Raw genomic sequence first — 23,697 nt, 5'->3', positions numbered from 1 at the left:
TCCAGGCTCTTGGGAGATGTCAGTACCCCCCACCCTAGCTCTGTTCCCCAAGGCCATGCTTGCTTCCTCTTGGCTCTGTCCTCACTTGCCTCTGCCTCTGTTGTGTCATGGATCCTGTTCAGTATTTTCCTTCCTACTCTTGAGGCTCTGGAGGGAGAGGGGCTGCCATCCTAGAATAGAGCCCCCTCTGGAATTCCAGGATGTGATCCCAGATCCCCAGGCCCTAAGAGGCAGCCCAGGGGGACCGTAGGGGTCCCTAGCCCCTCAGGAGGGCTGAGAGGCAGCAATATCCTGGGAGTAGCTTTGTAGTTGTAGTAATCCTCTAGCACGAGGGGCTCAGGGCTGGGGCAGTGGGCTGTCCTGGTGTCACAATCCCTTGCTGGTGGGAGGATGGGCTTGCCAGGGGCGGGCAAACAAACGGAGGCCACAGCTGGGCTGGGTTCCCCAAAAAGCCAGCACATTTATTGATGCTTGTTCAGGTTCTCCAGGCTTCTTGGTCTCACTTCTTATGAGGGAAGGAGGCCCAGCCAAGGAAGTACAGGCTATAGGCAGTGCCTAGGGAGGGAGGAAGGTGACACAGGGTGAGATCCTAATTGCCTCCCTGGACTCTATCTCAGTTTTTTAAAGCCCCTCTGCAGGCTCCTCAATCACCAGTCTGGATCCCAGCCCCAAGTCAGGCTCCAGCTCCCTTCCCAAACTGCACTTAAGGTGGAGAATCCCATAGTCTTGATCCAGACTAGGCTGCGGCTTTCTCCACAATTCCTGCCTGGGCCCCCCACTCCTGGGGAAGAAGCCCAAGCCCTACGTGTCCCCTCCATACATGCTAGTGCCAACTCCTGGACTGTCCCCAAACCTGGTCAGCTCGCAACCCAATCCCCTACCTGAGCCCCAGCCCAGCCACTAGCCCTCGCCGCAAAGCTCAGCCCGGGAAGCAGCGCGAGCCGGCCTCCTCCCCCAGCAGCTCATGCGGTAGCAGCCGGCACTCACCCCCCAGACACAACCCCATGGTCACTCGGTACAGGATGTTGTCCGTTCCCCCGCCCTTCAGGTGCACCGGGAGGTCATTGTCCGCCTGGGTGGTGGAGGCATCGGGTGAGAAAGGGGTACGGTGGACTGTACCCAGTCTGTCCCTACTGTGTGTGCTCCAGGACCAAGCCAGGGGTCTGGATTCTTCCCCTCGCCCCGCCCCCGGCTCCTCCTACCTGGAAGAGTTTCTGTTTCTCAGCCACTCGGTTCTGGAAGCGGTTCCGGGCAGTTGAGCTGAAAGAGCGAACCAGCGCCTGGGAGACCTGGCGGGGAGGGAGGGGATGGGTGTCGGAGACACCAGAAAGGGTGCCCCCAAGGGGTCTGGCTCTTGGGGGGGCGGGGTGAGGGGATGGGCCCTCTGAGGCCTGGACGTGGGGACGGCCCTTCCTGTGTCTCAGCGGCAAGATCCGAGCCGCCACTACGAGGCAAGGCAGGGGTTCTGTCCAGAAAGGCCCAGAGAAAAAGGGGACTCGCGCCGAGTCTGGCTTAGAGGTTTCCCGGTTGTTTAGAGGGTCTCGGAAGAGGAGCCGACCCAGAAGGAGACTTGTTCTGCGGGTCCAAGCCCCGAGATTTTTATTTTTATTTATTTAATTTTTTTTAAGGAGGGAAGCTTTCCTAGATTAACGGGAACGCTCCACCCCTGGGTCCGTGCGCCTAGGGGGGTTTGCATAGTGCCTGAGAAGTCCGGGGAGGGCAAGGGCGTTAGGGTCCCAGGGCCTAGTCCGGAGATGTTAACGGGGCCCTGGATGAAGGGCAGGAGCTCACACCGCGGCGCTGGGCCGTGTTAGGGCCCGCGGCTGTCTCGCAAGCCCTTGGGTTAGCAGCCGGGGTTGAGAGCCCCGTGCTGTTTAGGAGGGAGCCCGAACCCTGAAGGGGGACCACGTTCCAAGGCCCCAGATCCCGGGATGTTTAGTGAGTCTCGCATCGGGGCGAGCGCTTCCAGGTTGGGTTCCCCGGCCGGCCCTTGGGGGCCCTCACCCGCAGGGCCCTCATTGTGCGTCCTCTTCTTCGGCGATGTCACCTCCCCTCTCAACCCAAGGACACCCGGAGCCCTCCCCTCCCCGGGGATCCCAGGCCACGCCCTCGGCGCGCCGCGTCACAGCTTTGTCCCGGGGTCGTGGGGGGGGGGGGGAAGATTCCCGTTCCTGCGACAGGCGCGCGGAGAGGACGCTCCAATCCCGCCCCCGCGCCTAGAGGTCCGAAGCATCCGTTACTCGGAATTTCTGCGGTCCAAGTGCGGAGGAGCACGAAACTAGGGAATGCATTTTTGGTTTGTTTCTGCGGAGATTCCCGTCCGGGGCAAGTGCAGTTCCTCTCCCTGGGCCTCAGATCTATCCCTACGGGAGATGGTATTGGAGAGCGAGTGAGGGCGCAGATAACCAGGTTCCAGCTTCTCGTTCTGTCTGCCTAGACTGGGTGATTGCACCTTCGGAGCCTTAGTTACCGTGTCTGTAACGTGGGAGCTAAATCAGGATCTTCCTCAAAGGTTTGTTGTGAGCATTAAATGAGCTCATAGAACAGCATAACCGAGCTAACCGTTATAATGATGGTAATAACTTGCACAATTATTGCATAACTGAGCTGATAACTGCACATAAACAAATAAGAGTCCTTATTTTTACTACTTTCTAGCAATAGGCTTGTTAAAAAACAAGTTTAGCCCAGTCAATGTGAAGATCTGAAAGATTTCATTAAATGATTCCTGAATTGGGCAGCAACCCCATCTATCGGAAAGGAAGGGAGCTCCGTGGAGCTACAGAAAAGCAAAGGTTTTGAAAGGCCCCTGGGGAGAAAAATTTAAAAAAGAAAAAGGGGGAATTAGCAAAGAATGCACTGTTTTAGGCCCGGTCTGTCTCCTAAGGGGAATGGATGGGGTTTATGGGATTACCTCCTAGTGTTGACCAGTGAATTCCAGTTTGGCTGGTTAACGGTTATATTCCTGGGGGTGTTGAAACGGCAGTTAGGTTAGGTATTCAGTCTTGGTTTACTGAAGTGGGGCCCTAGCACAAGTGACTCTATTAGGCCTGTGATTTTTCTTTTAACGGGTTTATATACCAAGTATTTTTATACTTAATTTTCCTTTTTACCATGAAAAATTAAAAACAGAAAAAAGGGAGAAAGGACCCATCCATCACCAGCTTCAGCAATTATCACCATTATAATGTATTTCATGTGTTTGCCCCCATTCAACTCCTTTTTTCGCTTTATTGAAGTATTTTAAAGCAAATTGCAGCATCATAATTCATTTTTACATATGTGTCTCTAACAGATGACTTTTAAAAAAGGAAAAACCTGATGATCCCGTTTGTGGATTGAATCTGGGATTCAGAAAGATCATTTAAATTTTTTTTCTTTTTATTTGTAGGACAGTGGGTGAATTCTTTAAAAAAAAAAGTCTGTAGATTAGACAGTAACATTGTGTCAGTGTTAATTTCCTGATTTTGATGAGTGTGCTGTGAGTATGTAAAAGGATGTCCTTGTTTTTAGGAAACACGTGCTGAAGTATCTGGGAGTAAAAGGTATCATATCTGTAACTTACTACCTTAAGATGGTTAAGAGACAAATTATACTTCTATATTCATGTCTATTTGATCCTGATATGCTGCCAGTTAAGTACAGTTGCCCTCATGGTTTAGTCATGGCTGTGGCATAGTCTAAAAGGGTTTAATAGTCTCTTTTAAAGAGGGTTTTTATAACAATTACATTCCCTTAACACTTTCAAACTATGCTTGTAAATTTAATACGTTAGACTTTTCCATTTAAGAGCTACAGTAGGCCAATTTAACAGATGACTCTTTGCTTAATACTTAACATTAGTTTTATGACTTTAGAATTATAAACTTATAAATGCATCAAATCTTATATTCCACTAATTGTTCCAATAGTGTATATAAATAGTAAGGTTTCAACTAACAGTAAGTCTAGTTACTAACTGGATTCCATATTTTAAATTGGAATTATAAAATTGACTTGTCATTTGAACAAGTTTTGTAATATTAAAGTTAATAAATAATATTCAGTTTCCTTAAAACAAAAAAAAGTTAATACCATGGTTTTGTCCATCTTAAGTATTTCTTTACATGATATTTTTTTAAAGATTTTATTTATTTATTCATGATAGACATAGAGAGAGAGAGAGAGAGAGAGGCAGAGACACAGGCAGAGAGAGAAGCAGGCTCCTTGCAAGGAGCCTGATGCAGGACTCGATCCCAGGACCCCAGGATAATGCCCTGGGCCAAAGGCAGGCGCCAAACTGCTGAGCCACCCAGGGATCCTAATATTTCTTTTTTTAAAAAAGATTTTATTTATTTGTTAATGAGAGACACAGAGAGGGAGAGAGACAGAGACTTAGGCAGAGGGAGAAGCAGGGAGCCTGATGTGGGACTTGATCCCGGGACTTCAGGATCACACCCTGGGCCAAAGGCAGACTCTCAACCACTGAGCCACCCAGGCATCCCTTTACATAATATTTCTAAATGTAATTTTTATTAGTGAATTCAAAATCTTCCCAAGGTTAGATCGTGCTTATTTACACCATAAGATGCTCAATATCACACCATCAAGCATCATAAGGGGAAGTACAAATTAAAACCACAATGAGATACCACTACATACCCACTGGATGGCCAAGATTAAAAAGCTGACCGCACCAAATGCTGATGAGGATGTAGAACAATTGTAACTCTCATACATTGCTGTTCAATCAGGAGATAGAAACCACCCAACAGATTAAACAGGAACATTTAATATAAAGAATTATTAACTATGATAAAAGAGTGTAAGAAACAAGGAAACCCTTTATAGTACCCTAGTGTTGAGACTACTGAAGAAAGGAAAAAATTGGAAGGGATTTAGACTTTTGCATGATTTGACCATTAGACGACAGAGAAGTTTGCCAGCTTAGCCAGGCAAGAGTAGTCTGGAGTCTCTGGATGAATAGACAAGCCTCTGGAGTGTAGGCAGGGGAGCAGATGTTCAGTGACTGGTAGAGTGGACATGCAGTGGGAGTTGGTGCTGGCAGAGGCAGGGGCCTCCAGGGCATGCAGGTCATGGAGGGTGGGAAAGCTGTTTGCAGAAGGAATGACTGCTTGGTGTATGGCCCTTTGGACCACAGGTGCTTGTGTGCAAGCTACTTGGGCTTGCCTAGGGAATCCAGCAGGTAACAGCCTGCAGGTTGCATGGGGGTTCTGAGGGAGTCCAGGTAGGTGGCTGTGTGGGGTTGAATGGGGGCTCATCAAAGGAATCTGGGTAGGTGGCCTTAGAAAGGCTGTTGCTGGGCTGAGGTTGAGGCAGGTTCTGTGGGAGGTCCTCACACCCACACCATTGGATGCTGGACCCCAGCCTGCCTGCACTGAAAATTACAGGAAGCCTCTACTTTCCTGCAGTGTCTCTCAGTGTCCTCTACTGAGAAAGCCTAAGAATGTGCTATCCTTTTTTTCTTTTTTAAAAGATTTTACACTTAAGTAATCTCTACACCCACTGTGGGACTTGAACTTAAAACCCTAAGATCAAGAGTTGCACACTCTATCAACTGAGCCAGCCAGGCAGCTGTAGTGTGTGCTGTCTTTAAAGCAGAAATGCTTAAAGGAATTCCGTTGTCTATCACAGAGCATATGTTGAAGTGTGCATTTGGAGTTGGGATGCAGTAAAACTGTCTGCCTCTCTGCCTACTCAGATTCCATAGGCACCCACCTAGACACATTTGAGCTCTCTTACAGTAACAATAAAACTATTTTTCCCTATCCTTGGTCCAGTTGAAAGAGTTTTACTTTTCCCCAGAATAAGAACCAAGGTCCCAACAGTTACTGTATCTATCACAGCCAATACTAATCACTTCTCTTATTCTGTCACAATCCCACTGAATATTGTTACCCAAAGACTAAATTGCAAACCTCCAATAAAAACTTTTAATATCTAAAAGTCTTTTATTTTTTTTTAATTTTTATTTATTTATGATAGTCACACACACAGAGAGAGAGAGAGGCAGAGAAACAGGCAGAGGGAGAAGCAGGCTCCATGCACCGGGAGCCCGATGTGGGATTCGATCCTGGGTCTCCAGGATCGCGCCCTGGGCCAAAGGCAGGCGCCAAACCGCTGCACCACCCAGGGATCCCTATCTAAAAGTCTTTTAAGGGGCACCTGGGTGGCTCAGTTGGTTAAGTGTCTGCTTTCGGCTCAGATCATGATCCCCAGGCCCTGGGATCCAGCCCCAAGTAGGGCTCCCTGCTCAGCAGGGAGTCTGTTCTCCCTCTCCCCTTGCCCCTCCCCCACCATGTGTGCTCTGTCTCAAGCAAATAAAAATCTTTAAAATAATTTTTAAAATAAATCTTTTAAAAGAGGAAAGAGGGGGATCCCTGGGTGGCGCAGCGGTTTGGCGCCTGTCTTTGGCCCGGGGCGCGATCCTGGAGACCCGGGATCGAATCCCACATCGGGCTCCCGGTGCATGGAGCCTGCTTCTCCCTCTGCTTGTGTCTCTGCCTCTCTCTCTCTCTCTCTCTCTCTGTGACTATCATAAGTAAATAAAAAAGAAATTAAAAGAGGAAAGAGGAAGGAGAGAAGGGATTGGTTAGAATAAACACTTGCATGTAACAAGTGTAGAGGAAATATGCAGTTTTCCTTTCCATAGTTGGTCAGATGGTCAGAGTTGATGTCCAAAGCTTCCTTATTTAATTACCCTCTCCATCTTTCCCTGGCTCTCAGCCACAACCTCAGCTGCTGTGGGTTCTTTATGTGATTGAGTTGACCCAAACGTTCATTCCCAAAAGATTTGAGTCCTCAGGCATCCTGCGTTTTATCAGTTGTAGTTTTTTTTTTTTTTTAAGATTTCTATTTATTCATGAGAGACACAGAGAGACAGAGGCAGAGACACAGGCAGAGGAAAAAGTAGTCTCCATGCAGGGAGCTGGATGTGGGACTCGATCCTGGGTCTCCAGTATCACTGGCCTGGGCTGAAGGCGGCGCTAAACCGCTGAGCCACCTGGGCTGCCCAGTTGTAGTTTTATATTAAACTTTACTATTGGGCATGGAAGTACTAAAAGGCTCCAGAGAATCCCCTGGAATCCAGACTTAGTTTTTCTTGCCTCCATTGTGTAGAAGCAACCCAGTTTTACCTGGGTAAGGGATCAATCATTCCAGCCAATAGATTAGCTGCTTTGGCTTTTGTTGCCTTTTGGTTCAGTGGCATAGTGCCCCAAAATGTCCAGGTGGAAGTCTTATCTTTTTTTTTTTTTTAAGATTTTATTTATTTATTTGACAGAGAGAGGGAGGGAGTGGGGGAGAAGGTGAGAGAGAAGCAGATTTCTTTCTGAGCAAGGAGTCCAATGTGGGACTAGATTTTAGGATCCCTGGGATCATGACCTGAGCCAAAGGCAGATGCTTAGCCGACTGAGCCACCTATATGCCCTGGAAATCCAACTCAGGAATTAAGTGCCCCCAGGGTAAGCATTCCTCCCCGTGGGGACTAAGATCTCCAAACTAGCAGAGTTTGAAATTGTTGAGGAGAGAAGGAAACATTTTTCTAGTGAGTTACTAGTTATTATAGTGAGACTCACTTCCTTACTTTGATTCCCAGACCCATAGATTCTGGCTGTGGGACAAACAGTACCATGTAGTGGTCTCTGATTCAAAGCATACAGTGCATCATCCTATAACACAGACAGGGTGTTGTTTCCCACCTGGCCCTGTGACCAAGTCATGAAGTCATTCTATTTTTTTTTAAAGATTTTATTTATTTATTCATGAGAGATACACACACACACACACACACACACACACACACACACACACACAGAAGCAGAAACACAGGCAGAGGGAGAAGCAGGCCCCATGCATGACATGGGACTAGATTCCGGGTCTCCAGGATCAGGCCCTGGGCTGAAGGCGGTGCTAAACCGCTGAGCCACCTGGGCTGCCCATCATTCTACTTTTCAATTAGGTCTGTTGATACTGGGTATACGGGTGTCTGTAAGACCAGTGTATTCTATGGGCATGAGCCTGTTGCTCTATTTCCTTCATTTTGAAATGAGTTTCTTGAACTGGCATGATCCTGTATAGAATGCCATGATTGTAGATCAGCACTTGAGTCCACAGACAGGGTTGACAGCAAAAGCTTTATAGGCAAAGCAAGTCCATATTCAGAATTTCTATTGATTCCAATGAAGACAAATCTTTGCCCCCTTCATGATAGTAGAGGTCCAATGTAATCAGCTTGCCACCAGGTAGCAGGATGATTCTCCCGGGAATAGTGACATTTGGGACTCAAAATGACTGTTGGTAGATTAGGCACTCAACAATGGCAGTTGTGGCAAAGATTTTCTCCTTGACTGAACGGTCAGGCTCCTCTGAGCCCTCTTCTTGACTAGGCTTGATCTTGAGCTTCTGTCTCTATCCTTATAGAGTCCAGTTTTAGCAAGAATCCTGCTAAGTCAGTTTTGTCAGAATCTCCTGAAACCCCACTTCTGATCATCCTTGACATCTGACCAAATTCATCAGCCCCCCAAACCCCCAGGCAATATTTGATCACCCTGACCTGCCTTCAGCAAGAATTCTGTTAGATCTATTTACCAAAGAATTTCCCAATCCTCTTAGTAATTTTCCATCCACTCACCTTACCCCCTTTGGCTCTGAATCCCACTTTTCCTGCTATTCAGAGTTGAGCCCAGTCTCTCCCTCTTACTGAAAAAAAACTCCTTTGCAGTAGTCCCTATATTGTGATTATCCTGAATAGAGTCCACCTTAGCATTTTAATAAGTGTCAGAATAACTTTTTCTTTAACAGTAGCCAAGTCAGCCTTGGTAAGGAGATGTCCATGTTGTTGAGCCCATCCCTGCCACCATGGCCACTTTGTTTTGTTTTTTAAATATCTTATTTCTGGGATCCCTGGGTGGCGCAGTGGTTTGGCGCCTGCCTTTGGCCCAGGGCGCGATCCTGGAGACCCGGGATCGAAACCCATGTCGGGCTCCCGGTGCATGGAGCCTGCTTCTCCCTCTGCCTGTGTCTCTGCCTCTCTCTCTCTCACTGTGTGCCTATCATAAATAAGTAAAAATTAAAAAAAAAATAAATATCTTATTTCTTAAGTAATCTATACACCCAATGTGAGGCATGAAACACTGCCCCCCCACCAAGATCAAGAGTTGCATGCTCTACCAACTGAGCCTGCCAGGTGCCCTGGCCACTTTGTTTATGGACACACTGAACAAATGTTGGGGTAGCTTGGAAAGAGGCTGACTGACAACCCTAGAAGTATCACATGTCTACCTGATTGTTAAGAATCTTCTCGGCAGCGGATGCCCTTTGGTGGGCATTCACATAGAACACAGTTGGTGCATATTCTGGGAAGTCCATCCACATACTTCTTCCCAAAATTCCTTGTCACTAATCTTTCAATCTTGTTCCTTCCAAGTTTTGACCATCCACTCATACCATGAGTACCTGCCCATAAATTCGTATACCTCCATACTCTTGACCACTCCAGACAATGGACAATCAAATGTCCCTTTTGCAGTTTTGACCTCTGTCCTTCAGATTCATCCCTGCAGCTGTCCCCCTTCAGGCTGTACCAGCATATTGTGAAGACTGTCTGTAAACTAGGTTCACATTTGTTCTTCCTCAGTTGGTCGGCATGTTCCCATGGGAGGACAATAGGCTTGGATTCAGGGAGAGGAGGCGATGCAGTAGGAGATATTGCCGGATCTGTGCTAGCAGTGAGGCAGCTTGGACTACAGCCTGAACTTAATCTGCAGCATGCTCTTGTTCTGGTCCTCACTCAAAGCAGTCAGCCTTACCGGTGAGTCTGAAGATGGATCAAAGAAAGTAGCACACTCAGCTAGGTTCTAGCTGCTAAAATCCCCCAAACAGGGGCAGCCTGGGTGGCTCAGCAGTTTAGCACCGCCTTCAGTCCAGGGCCTGGTCCTGTCCTGGAGACCTGGGATCAAGTCCCACATCAGGCTCCCTGCATGGAGCCTGCTTCTCTCTCTGCCTGTGTCTCTGCCTGTCTCTCTGTGTGTGTCTCATGAATAAATAAAATCTTAAATAATAATAATAATAATAATAATAAAATCCCCCCAACACCTACCAAATGTTTTGCTTCTTTCTTTGTGGTAGGTAGTGTGAGTTGTAGCAACTGTCTTACCTTAGAAGGGAAATTTTGGGGCCATTTGGGTGGTTTAGTTGGTTAAGCATCTGCCTTCGACTCAGGTCATGATCCCAGGGTCATGTGATGGAGCCCTGCATCCGGCTCTCTGATCAGCGCAGTGCCTGCTTCTCCCTTTCCCTCTACCTGGTGCTCTGCCTGCTTGTGCTCTCACTCTATCAAACAAATAAATACAAATCGTAAAATAAAAGGGAAATCTTTTTTTAATAATAAATTTATTTTTTATTGGTGTTCAATTTGCCAACATACAGAATAACACCCAGTGCTCATCCCGTCAAGTGCCCCCCTCAGTGCCCGTCACCCAGTCACCCCAACCCCTGTCCACCTCCCCTCACATAGGACAATTCACCTATCTTTCATCACATTGCTCTAAGAGTAAGGGACTGGGGAAAAACGAGCTGATGCACTTACTCAGTTTGAGGTAGTTAATAAGAAATCTGTCTCTAATCCATTATACCTCTCATGCACATTCTCAATAAAATTAATAAAGATGAATATTAACAACCCAACGATGTGATTCAGTCACATTCCACATCGTCTGCTTCTTTCTGTCCTGAAACCAACAGAGTCTGATTATTTATAATTTCTGCTCCCCTATACAATCAGCTTGCAGTTATCTCTTTAGGGACCCTATGGCATGACCTTTAAATTTCAAATTATGTTAATCTACTGACCAACCTTTTCTATAGTTTTTGTTTAAAATGTTGAGAGACAGGACTTGATCGTTTCAGATCCACTTTCTGTGCTAGGCCATGACACTGTCTCTGGCAGCCTAGGCTTGAAGGGCCACGTCCAGTTAGCATTGACAGGGATGTCTCAACTACTAGGCAGCAGGAAAGCTGGGGGCATGGGGAGGGGTGTGTGTGGGGGAGGTGTGTGTGTGTGTGGGGGACAAACCAGCAATGATTTTGCTCCTTCCTCATAGTAGAGTCTCCTTTTACCTGGATTCTTTCAAGTCAGTGCCTGAGGTGAAAATAGTGTATAGTTAAAATTTCCCTTGAAAAATATCTTAAGATGGCTGTCACCCAGTTACCCCATCACTTCACGTACCTCCTCAACAGCAACCCTGTTTCTTTCTCATAGTTAAGAGTCTCTCATGGTTTATCTCCATGCAACTGATGAATTTCTAAACTCTACATCTGAAACTAATGATGTACTCTATGTTGGCTAATTGAATTAAAAAAAGAAAACACCTTAAGATGACACCATATTGGAAGGTAAGATGCCATCTTTTCTTTTTTCTCCATTTTTCATTATGTCGAGCACAGTCCTTTTTCCTTCCATTTTGTTTGTTTGTTTCTAAAGATTTTATTTATTTATTTGACAGAGAGAGAGAACGAGCCGGTTGCTCATGAGGGGTTGAGGGAGAAACAGGCTCCCCACTGAGCAGGGAGCCTGACATGGGGCTCCATCCCCAGGACCCTGAGATCATGCATGACTGAGCTGAAGGCAGACGCTTAACAGACTGAGCCACCAGGCACCCCCTTTCCCCTCCCATGGTAAAACAGATTGCTGTAGCTTTGGCTAACCATCAAAGTTAGATTTGGATTTAGGGGCCATGTTGTATGAAAAATACACTCAACTCACACGCATCCAGGTGAGACATGGGAACCAAGGAAGCCGTAGTTTATGCCCTTATCTTATGCTCATTCAGGAGCATATGCTGTTCACTCATTGAGTGGAATGGAGGGCAGAATAATTTTCTTTGTTTGAACAAATATTTTTTTGTGATCTCTTGGTTTATTGTGAATTCATGTAGTTGAGTCTGGATTTATTAAACATGCATCCAAAATGACTCAGCTGGGGATCCCTGGGTGGCTCAGTGGTTTAGCGCCTGCCTTCGACCCAGGGCGTGATCCTGGGGACCCAGGATTGAGTCCCACGTCGGGCTCTATGCATGGAGCCTGCTTCTCCCTCTGCCTGTGTCTCTGCCTCTCTCTCTCTCTGTGTGTGTCTCTCATGAGTAAATAAATAAAAAAAAAAAATCTTAAAAAAAAAAAAATGACTCAGCTGCATAGCAACTGTCTTTGCTGCTTCCTGTCTTACCTCTGCCTCTGCAGTCAGTTTTTCACCCTGGAAAGGAAGGTAGTTGTTCTATTTATCTATCTGTTGACTTAGACTCTATTGCATTCCCAGCATCTGGTACATGGGTGAATTTGATAAATATTTGTTGAAGGAAAGGTAACCCAAATATTTTCTAATTTGCTCACTCCCACTCATTTAATAAAGAAGGACCTCAGTTGCTTCTCTTACTTTTATCTATCTTCTAGATATTTCTGGGCATCTTCAGGGAGTGTCTTCCCTTGCACCACTCACCCAGTTGTTCCCTGTTATCTGCAGCTGAGGCATCAGTGTTCAGGAAAGAAAACAGAAATCGATCTAGGCTGGGCAGCCCCGATGGCCCAGTGGTTTAGTGCTGCCTTCAGCCCAGGGCATGATCCTGAAGACCCAGGATTGAGTCCCACATCAGGCTCCCTGCATGGAGCCTGCTTCTCCCTCTGCCTGTGTCTCTGCCTCTCTCTCTGTCTCTGTCTCTGTCTCTCTCTCTATGTGTCTCTCATGAATAAATAAATAAAATCTTAAAAAAAAAAGAAAGAAATCGATCTAGGGATTGAATACTTGAAAGGTTGGAAAGACTGAGAGAGCACTTTCTAATCAGGATTTTTACCTAGTTTGTGGGGACTGTGCAAAAAAGAAAATGTGGGACCCCTTGTTGAGACAGCAGGGAAAAAGTGCCATTAAGAATACTAAAAAATAGGGATCCCTGGGTGGCTCAGCAGTTTAGCACCTGCCTTCAGCCCAGGGTATGATCCTGGAGACCGGGGATCGAGTCCCATATCAGGCTCCCTGCATGGAGCCTGCTTCTCCCTCTGCCTGTGTCTCTGCCTCTCTCTCTCTATGCCTCTCATGAATAAATAAATAAAATCTTAAAAAAAAAAGAATACCAAAATATAAGGGCACTTGGGTGGCTCAGTCTGCTAAGCATCTGCCTTTGACTCAGGTCATGGTCCTGGGGTCCTGGGTTCAAGTCCTGTGTCGGGCTCCCTGCTTAGTTGGGACTCTGCAGCTCTCTCTGCTCCTTCCCCAGCTCATACTTTTTCTCTCTGTCTCTCAAATAAATAATATCTAAAAAAAAAGAATACTAACGTATAGGGATGCCTAGGTGGCTGTTTGGGTTAAGTGTCTGCCTTCGGCTTGGGTCATGATCCCAGGGTCCCTGAATCAGGCTCTCTGCTCAGCAGGGAGTCTGTTTCTCCCTCCCTCCACCCACCTACCCCCACCCCCCGCTCATGCTCTCTCTCTCAAATAAATAAAATCTTTTAAAAAGAGAAGAATACTAAAATATAAAGCTTTTTTTCTTTTTTCTATGATCTCTCTCAACTTGTCATAGTGTTTTGAATTTGCTATTTAATGCTGTGCTCCCAAGGGCAATGATACTCCTCGGGTGAGTACAAACACAGGTATCTAGGGTGCCTGCCCTGCAACTCTGTCTGCCTATAAATGCGCCTAATGACAAAATGTCTTCCTAACTAGGCTGCCCACTGGCTGCCAGCTCCCCTCTCCCCACCAGTCACTGCACCAACTCCTTGTGTCCTGGCCAGAGATGGAGAAGTTGAACCAGGCATCTCCCCTTCCCATGAGCATGGTGCCTGGGGTAAAGCAACTTCTGTGCCAAGAAGAGCCCAGGATCAGAGGTGGGCAAAACATTCTTTCCTACCAGGTTCCCTGCTGAATGTGCCATGGTATGAAGACTGAAGTGGCGGGAGCTGGCGCACCCTGCCCTCCCCCCAGAGGTCACAGGCAACGGAGGTGTATTGGACCTTGACCCTCCTTAGCCCTTGCACAGGGCCCAGGGTCCAGGCCTCAGGAACACAGAACAGGCAGCTAAGAGCCTGTCTCAGGGAGAGTGGCGGAAGAGAGCATGCATAGGAGTCAGGCCCCAGGTCCCTGGTGCTGGCTCTACTCACAAGATACATATTTAAAGATAACATTATTCAGAACTTCAAAACAGGGGCTCCTGGGTGGATTAGTTGGTTAAGTGGCTGCCTTTGGGTCAGGTCACAATCCCAGGGTCCTGAGATTGAATATTATGTCATTGGGTTCCCTGCTAAATGGGAGCCTGCTTTTCCCTCTCCCTCGGCCCCTCCTCCAGCTTGTGCTCTGCTCTCTTGCTCACTCTCTCTCAAATAAATACAATCTTAAAACACACACACACACACACACACACACTTAAAAACAGCAACCATAGAGCATTAAATCCCAAGCATGTGGCCCTTTTGAGTCTCAGAAAGCAACTGCTCTGTGTGGCCTCGGCAGGGATGGGGTTGAGAACACACTCCTTCCGCACTGACCTGGGGTCAGGAAGGCTGAATCAAGAAGCTGCTGTCACCATTGCTCAGATCTCTTTTGGAAATGGTTTTGTCAACTTGCAGGACAAAAAATGCTCTAATTCAGGATAGAGAGCTAGCTGAGGATATAAGCTATGCTGCCCTGTGTTAGGTAGCTTGAAGCCTTTGTTGTAACAAAAAGGCGACAAAATACTGTAGTTTAAAGAACATGCAACTTCTATACCAACCGATCTCAATACATAGACCTTGTTTGGATCTTGATAAGAACAAACAGTAAAAGAAAAAAAAACTGTGACATTTTTGAGACAGTTGGAAACTTGAACAATGATAGATTTCCTTCAATATTTTATTACAAAAAATTTCAAAGATACAGAAAAGGTGAAGGCACCTTAGCGTGAACACTCATGTATCTAACACCTAGACTTTATTTCACAATAACATTTTGTTATTTTGCTTTATCAGATAACTAGCCATCTATACCTCTATCAATCTATATCTTTTTCAATGTATTTTTTTAAAGATTTTATTTATTTATTCACAAGAGACACATACACACAGAGGCAGAGACATAGGCAGGAGGAGGAGAAGCAGGCTCCATGCAGGGAGCCTGATGTGGGACTTAATCCTGGGACTCCGGGATCACGCTCTGAGCTGAAGGCAGATGGTCAACCACTGAGACACCCAGGTATCCCCTTTTCAATATATTTCAAAGTAAATAGGAGATATCAGTATTCTTCTCCCAAATACGTCAGCATGTGTCACTAACATCTCCTGGATGTTTCATTATATAAATAATTTGAAATTTTTATATGTGATATGGCTTTGGTGGTTGTATTTTAGAAGTCTATGTTTTAGAAAGACATACTTAGTGGAGCCTGGCTGGCTTGGTTGGTGGAGCATGTGACTCTTGGTCTCAGGGTTATGAGTTTGAGCCCCGTGCTGTGGTATAGAGAATACTTTAAAAAATATTATTTATTTGAGAGAGAGACAAGGAGAGCATGAGCAGAGGGAGGGGCAGAGGGGGACAGAGGGAGAAGCAGACTTCCCACTGAGTAGGGAGCCGACCATGGGGCTTGACCCTAGGACCCTGCGATCATGTTCTGAGCTGAAGTCAGACACTTAACTGACTGATCCACTCCCCCATACTTGATAATTTTTTGGTATGATATCCAATGTATTAATCACTACCAATAAACAAATTATCCCAGGGGATCCCTGGGTGGCTCAGCGGTTTGGCGCCTACCTTTGGTCCAGGGCACGATCCTGGAGTCCCGGGATCAAGTCCCACGTCGGGCTCCCGGCATGGAGCGTGCTTCTCCCTCCTCCTGTGTCTCTGCCTCTCTCTCTTGCTCTCTCTCTGTGACTATCATAAGTAAATAAAAATTAAAAAAAAAAAGCTTTGAAAACAAAACAAAAAACAAGTTTATCCCAAAATGTAGCAGCTTCAAACAACATTTATTATCTTGCACAGATTTTGTGGATCAGGAATCTGGGGATGGTTTAGCCCAGCGACAGTCAACAGCTCAGGGTAAAAGTGGGCAGGAAACCACCAGGATTTGCCCGTTGTGTGGGGGGCAGGTACACTGATCCAGACAAACCTTCCAGGGTCCGGAACCAAGCTTTGATGTCATTCTGCTGCCATCTTGTGGCAGGCCTGGAACAATCAGTCACCCCTCCCACTCGTACCTTCCCATACTAATCCTGTTTGATGGTGTTTTAGGACTTACTTTTTATTTATTTATTTTAAAGATTTGTTTATTTTAGACAGAAAGATAATGAGCAGGAGGGGTCAGAGGGAGAGGAAGAGAACCCTCAAGCCAACTCCTCACTAAGTGTGGAGCTGAACTGAACGGTGGGCTCCATCTCACGACCCCAAGATCATGACCCCAGATGATATCAAGAGTCCTGTGCTCAACTGACTGAACCAACCAAGTGCCGTTAGGGCTTGATTTTTATTTTTTTAAAGATTGTATTTATTTATTTTGAGAGAGAGCAAGCAGAGGAAGGGGCAGAAGGAGAGGGATAGAACCTCAAGTAGACTGCACGCTAACCGTGCAGCCTGATGCCATGCTCAGTCTCACCACCCTGAGGTCATCACCTGAGCTGAAATCAAGAGTGGTAGGCTCGGGACGTCTGCATGGCTCAATGATTGAGCATCTGCCTTTGGCTCGGGTTGTGATCCTGGAGTTTCGGGATCAAGTTCCACATCGGGCTCCCTGCATGGAGCCTGCTTCTCCCTCTGCCTGTTTCTCTGCCTCTCTCTCTGTGTGTGTTTCCCATGAATAAATAAATAAAATCTTAAAAAAGAAATGGGGAAGGGGTGTTCATTATTCTGTTTTCCCTACTTTTGTATATATTTGAAATTTTCCATGATTAAAAATTGAAATGTATTTCCTGAGCACCTACTGTGTGTTGGGCACTGTTCTAGGCACTGGCAAACAGCAGTCAAGAAAACAAAAATGAATTCCACACGTTCATGTAGCTTACATTCTTGTGGGATGATAATAGCTAACATTTATTGAGGACTTAACAAACACTAGACCCTGTAAACTTTTTGGAGTACATATCAGCACAGAAATACCCTACTCCTTATATTTCTTTATAAGGTGTATCGTATTCCAGTGCATGGATTTTCCCCAGTTCATTTAACCAGTTTGCTAAAGTGAAATGGACAGACAGGACTTTAAACAGTATTTGCTATTATATTTCATCCAAATCACCTTACAATTGTTTTTTCAGTATATTGCAATAATGCTCGTGATTACTTTTGAATGTCATAATTTCCTTTGGAGTCCTTGAATATATTTCACATGTTGAAACTTATAATTTTCCCCTGTACTTCCAATGCAATCCATTAAGAAAGCCAAGAGTAATGCCAATTTTGTTAAATAGCAGCTTTAAAAATATTGGCCAAATGAAATTATTTTTCAAGTAGGATATATGTGTCTCATTACTGAATTCAGTTTACCTACTTAGTATTGTTCCTCGTGACAAACACATTCAGGATGGTAGCTCCAATATTTGAACAAAATACATTCTTTCAAAATTCAGCTCTTTGGGGTGCCTGGGTTGGTTGGTTGGCCCAGTCTTGATTTCAGCCCAGGTCATGATCTTGGGCTCCTGTGAACAAGCCCTGTGTTGGGTTCTGTGCTCCATGCTTGAGATTCTGTCCCTCTGCCCCTCCCCCTACTCATACTCTCTTTCAATAAAATCTTAAAAAAAAAAATCAGTTCTGTGATGAGCTTTATTTTAACAATTCCTCTGCATTTTCAAAGCCATTTAATGAGATTCAGAAGAATCTCTTTGAGTGCGCAAACTTTGTTATATGAAGAATTGTTCCTACAATTCTTCCAACAATTTAATAGCTCCACTGCATCTTCTGGTTATACTCATAGGTCCATCACATGTAATTCCTTTTACAAATTTGCCAGTTTAATGTATACTGATTAACAATGTCTTTTTCTAATCCTATTAGAATCTTCAGTCTTGTGAATGTGAAGTTAAATTTAAATACAGTTAAACCTCCATGCAGTTATCTTGCCTGATATGTAACATTAGTGGAAAGTACTGTGGAGTATTAGTGCTCTAAGGAAATAGATTATCAATTCCATGCCAGACTTAGTTGCCTAAAAAGAATTGTTTATATTCACAGGAATAGGGATGCTGGGTTGTTATCAAATAATAGCCTAGGTTTGATAAGATACAGTCTTATCACTGAGAGATAGGGTTTCTAACTTATCACAGTTGACTTATCCCTGAAAAATTACACACATCATTAACTATATTAGAATAGAATAAAAATATTGACTGATACCTTGCCATGCCAAATGCAAGTAAATACAATAAAAATAAGACTTCTTCATTAACACTCATATAGCACAATTATAATATTGAGTTGAGAACTTTGATCTTTTTCTGTCTCTGGAAAGATTAGAAAGCAGACTCTAAGAGGTCTGCATTCAGAGTGTTTGACAAGTAGTGCTACAGAATCAGCATCTGTCAGGAGAATGTAGGCAGCTACATTCTGGTTGGGGGCAGAAGTCGGCTGCAAACAACAGCCACACGCTTTCGTCAACCCCACCAGGAGCACTGGAACTGGGATAGGATGGCCCTACTGAGCTGCCCATGGAAAATAGGCTGAGCCTTTGTATCTTTACCCTTGGTAGAGGGTCATTGTTATAGGAAGGGCTAAATGGAAATTCCTGGGACTTCTATTCCATTCGAAGACAGTAAATGGCAAATATTACTGCATCCTTGAAGGAATTGCAGAAAGTAATGATGCAGTTAAAGACTTGAAAGAAAGAAAAAATAATAAAAAATAAAAATAAAGACTTGAAAGAGGCAGGGATGGTGATACCCATCACATCTTCATTTAATTCACCAGTTTGGCTGCACTGTTGTGTGTTCTTTTTTTTTTTTTTAAAGGTATAACTTTATTTATTTTTTTTAATTTTTATTTATTTATGATAGTCACAGAGAGAGAGAGAGAGAGAGAGAGAGGCAGAGACACAGGCAGAGGGAGAAGCAGGCTCCATGCACCGGGAGCCCGACATGCGCCCTGGGCCAAAGGCAGGCACCAAACCACTGTGCCACCCAGGGATCCCTTGTGTGTTCTTTTTAAATTCAATTTGCCAACATATAGTATAACACCCGGTGTTGCTCCCATGAGTGCCCTCCTTAGTGCCCATCACCTAGTCACCCCTTCCCTTCCCCCCACCCTCCTCCCCTTCCGTAACCCTTTGTTTCCCAGAGTAAGGAGTCTCTCATGGTTTGTCTTCCTCTCTAGTTTTTCCCCCACTCAGTTTCCCTCCTTTCCCTTATAGTCTCTTTCACTATTTCTTATATTCCTGGTATGAGTGAAACCATATGATGATTGTCCTTCTTCAGTTGACTTATTTCACTCAGCAATATACCCTCCAGTTCCATCCATGTCGAAGCAAATGGTAGGTATGCACTATTGTAAACCTAACCTGATGGTGGCTCCAGTTGCGCTCCTGTCCTACATGTAGTATTTCTACTAGGAAAACAAACAAACAAACAAACAAACAAAAACAAAAACAAAACTCAAAATATCCCCAGGTACTTGGACTGCAGCCACTGACCTGGCTAATGACTATTCTCTATACCAATTTGGAAGAACTACTAGAAGCGATTTTCTTTTACCTGTATACCTTTACAGTGTTGCCTCAGGGTTATGTCAGCTCTCCTGTTCTTTGACACAAAACAATTTGTAGAAATCTTGATCATCTTGACATTCCACAAAAGATCATCCTGGTGCATTACATTGGTGACATTCTGCTGACTGGATCTGAGAAGCAGGAAGTGGGAAGGGCTTTACATACCTCAGTAAAACATATGCATAAGAGGGTAAGAGACAAAGTCCCTGAAATTCAGGGGCGGGAACTTCAGTGAAGTGTCTTCAGTTTAGTGGTCTGGAGGATGTTGATATATCTCCTCCAAAGTACACTGCCTACTATGAACAAAGAGACACAGAGTTTGGTAGCCCTCTTTGGATTCTGGAGGCAACATAGATGACATTTGAATGTGCTACTACAGCCCATCCTACAGAGTCACACTTAAGACTGCAAGTTTCTAGTGGGGATCAGAACAAGAGAAGGCTCTGTAGAACATTTAGGCTGCAGAACAAGTCATTCAACCACTTGGCCTTATGATCCAGCAGATCCAAAAGTACTTGAGTGGCTATAGTAAATGGGGATGCTGTATGGAGGCTCTGGTAAGCACCAACAGGAGAATCACAAATCAGACCTCTAGAATTTTGGAGCAAATATATGTCATCTTCTGCAGCTAATCGTTCTCCTTTTGAGAAACTGCTTTTGTCTTGTTACTGGGCTTTTGTAGAGACTGAAACTCCAGCTATGGGACATGAAGTGACCATTCAGCCTGAGCTTTCCATCATAAGCTGTATGTTGTCTGACCCATCTGGCCATAAGGTTGGGTGTGAACAGCAACAATCTATCATCAGATAAGAATGGTACATAAGAGACCAAACTTGGGCATGTCCAAAAAGTACCAATGAGTTGCACAAACAGGTGGCTCAGATCCATATGGCACCAACTCCTATGGCATTGACTCCTCCATGCCTATGGTTACATGGAATGTTCCTTACAATGGGTTGACTGAGAAAGTAAAAGTTCGAGCCTGGAAAATAGACCAGTCTGCATGATATACTGGTCCTGCCTGAAAAGTTGATAGCTATGGCATTATAATCCTACTCAGAGGTGATCTTAAGGGACAGTGGTGAAGAATGATTCCTTTCAGTGGGTAGGACTTTGAACATAGATGTGGTTTTTCTTATTTGTCTGGCTTAGAGAGATAGGCAGAAGAATGAATCTGCATAGTTTTGTGGGCAGTTGCTAGTGTTGGTCAGGGACTTGGAAGTAACAATATTGGAAAATTGGTGACAAGGAATTCTGGAGAAGAGGCATATGCCTTGAGCTCTCTGATGAGCACAGGCTGTCAAGGAGAACTTCCATATGACTGCCCACTAAAGAACATCCACTGCAGAGGAGATTCTTAATAATCAGGTAGACAAAAATGACACATTCTGTGGATGTTTTTCAGCCTTCTTCCCCAGCCATCCAGTGCTTTCTTAATAGGCCCATTAACAAAGTGGTTGATCATGGTGGCATGGATGGAAGTAATACATGGGTTCAATAATGTGGACTTGCCCTCACCAAGGCTGACCTGGTTAATACTAACTACTTAACTGCTAAATGCTTAGTCTGCCAACAGAAGACACCAACATAGTGTCCCTGATAAGGAGTCTTCCCTGTAGGGACCATCAAGTTGGTGGCAAACTGGATGAGCAGAGGTTTATCCTGAGGGGAATAGACACATTCTGGAAAAGGACTTGCCTTTTTAAAGCCCATAATGCTTGTGCTGGTGTCATTATAGGTGGACTTGCAGAATGCCTTAATCAGGGGCACCTGGGTAGTTCAGTTGGTTAAGCGTCTGCCTTTGGCTCAGGGCATGATCCCAGGGTCCTGAGATCTAGCTCCACGTTGTGTTTTCTGCTCAGTTGGGAGTCTGCTTCTCCCACTCACTCTGCCCCTCCCCCCTGCTTGTGCTGTCCCTCACATAAATAAATAAAATCTTAAAAAAAAAAAAAGAATGCCTTATTTATCATCATGGCATTCTTTATAGCATTGAATGTGATTAAGGAAGTAATTTCACAGCAAAGAAAGTGTAGTAATAGTCTCATGCCCATGGAATTACTTGTCTAACTACACACTATCATCTGGCATCAGCTAGCCTAATTGAAAGTTGGAATAACTTACTGAAGACTCAGTTATAGTGCCAGCTGGGAGTCAACAACCTGGAGAGGTGGAGTTCTGTTTTTATAAGATTCAGTGTATGTTTTGACTCAGAGACCAACATATGGTGCTGTCTCCCCCATGGCCAAATACAGGAACCTGGGAATCAAGGAGTGAAAGTAGGAGTGGCCCCTCTCATTGTTATACCAAATAACTGGCAGAATTTTTCCTTACTTTCCTGGAAACTTTGAACTCTGCTGATTTGAAGATCTTTGTCCCCAGAGAGAATGCTTCCACCGGGGACATATGAGGACAGAAAGGAGGAAGTTGACCAAGTAAACAGATGACCTTGACATTCTATCTTAGGAAGCTGAAGATCTTTCCTGTCAGGCAAACAATTACAAAGTCATGATTACTTTTTACACTGAACATTATCTACATAAATGGACTCTAAAATGTTCCTTTATTTTCTAAACATGATCTATTATGTTCATCAACTGTAAAGCAGTTCCTGTCTTTACTTTGGGTACCCAAAGCTAGATCATTATTCTGTACCTCAATGTTTAGTTATTTTTGTGGCTGCAGAGCATCCTTATCTCTCATTTCAGATGAGATCACAGTGACCTCGTACTCCCACTCTATCACATCACAGGAAATAGCATGCTGTGAGGATGAGGTGCAGCGACTTGGGTACTTCCTGTGGAAGGGCTAAGAGACAGCTAGTGAGCCCAGGTCCAAGATTAAGAGGTCAAGGGGGACTTTGTGCTAAATTAGGGAGCTTGGCCTCTCTTCCTTAAGTGAGGAAAGACTATGGATGTCATGTGCTATTATAGTTATTTATTCATTTATTTTTAATTTTTAAAAAAGATTTATTTATTTGAGAGAGGGGGATGCCTGCGTGGCTCAGTGATTGAGCATCTGCCTTTGGCTCAGGGAGTGATTACAGGGTTCTGGAATTGAGTCTCACATCGGGCTCCCCATGGGGAGCCTGTTTCTCCCTCTGCCTATATCTCTGCCTCTCTCTCTGTGTCTCTCATGAATAAATAAAATCTTTATTTGAGAGAGAGAGACAGCGAGAGAGAGCACAAGGCCAGAGGAGAGGGAGAAGCAGGCTCCCCCACTGAGCAGGGAGCCCAACATGGGGCTCATAACCTGAGCCAAGGCAGAAGCCCAACTTACTGAGCCACCCAGGTGCCCAGACATGCTTTTATTTAATTTTAGACCCAGCTCTTTAGTGGCAGATAAGAGATGAGGGCTGAATTAAGGCAATTATAAAAAATTGTAATAATAATCAAATATATTGATTATACTGCATATTCAGCATAGTAATTATAAATAGTAACATTATTAATAAGAAACATGCATAATTAATTAAAATAATTATTACATAACATGGTAATGATAATAAATAGTGATAACTGTCCTTGCACCTCCCTCACATTCTCAATCTCCTTTACCTTGCCCTTTTTTTACCTTAGGACACACCTTCCAACACACTGCAAAATCTACTATGTGTCTCTCTTTCCCTGTTGGAATACAACCTCCATGAAGGTGGGGCTTTCTGTCTGTTCTATTTACCACTGTATCCTCAGCGCCTAGAATAGTGCCTGGTGCATAGCAGTAGTTGCTCAATAAATAGTGAATTGAGTTGAACCAAAAGTGAATGTACTCAACTTTTACTATGTTTCAGGCATGTCCAAGGCATGTATTATTTACATCGTTACAACAAAACACTGCCTAGTTACAAACTATGAAACTAGTTCAAAGTCACAGAGTAAGTAGCAGCCCTTGGATATGAACCCAAGAATTCTGGCTGTAGGGTCTATTATTCTAAAATACCTCTTAATAAAATCTTAAAAAAAATAAAACAATAAAGTACCTCTTTAAGGTACTCAGG

At 44.6% G+C, this 23,697-nt stretch overlaps 1 protein-coding gene and 1 long non-coding RNA gene across 2 annotated transcripts; both read right to left on the bottom strand.

Annotated features, from left to right (window-relative positions):
• Window positions 1-436: 436 nt before the first annotated feature.
• Window positions 437-2,117, bottom strand: LOC129500365 (cytochrome c oxidase subunit 7A1, mitochondrial). Its single transcript, XM_055310745.1, has 4 exons — window positions 2,005-2,117; window positions 1,203-1,289; window positions 988-1,072; window positions 437-555 (listed from the first exon to the last, which is right to left on the bottom strand). Exons 1-4 carry the CDS (start codon window positions 2,017-2,019, stop codon window positions 500-502), a joined length of 243 nt encoding a protein of 80 aa, XP_055166720.1. The 5' UTR covers window positions 2,020-2,117; the 3' UTR covers window positions 437-499.
• Window positions 2,118-9,125: 7,008 nt separating this feature from the next.
• On the bottom strand, window positions 9,126-15,850 carry LOC129500369 (uncharacterized). The gene is made up of 3 exons (XR_008662541.1): window positions 15,770-15,850; window positions 10,157-10,332; window positions 9,126-9,817 (listed from the first exon to the last, which is right to left on the bottom strand). It is a non-coding gene; the product is annotated as an uncharacterized LOC129500369 (long non-coding RNA).
• Between the last annotated feature and the right edge of the window lie 7,847 nt (window positions 15,851-23,697).

The sequence above is a fragment of the Nyctereutes procyonoides genome, unplaced genomic scaffold (assembly GCF_905146905.1).
Source record: "Nyctereutes procyonoides isolate TBG_1078 unplaced genomic scaffold, NYPRO_anot_genome, whole genome shotgun sequence".
Classification (NCBI taxonomy): Eukaryota; Metazoa; Chordata; class Mammalia; order Carnivora; family Canidae; genus Nyctereutes; species Nyctereutes procyonoides.
The sequence above is the reverse complement of the archived record's forward strand: the minus strand, read 5'-3'. Positions and strand labels throughout refer to the sequence as shown.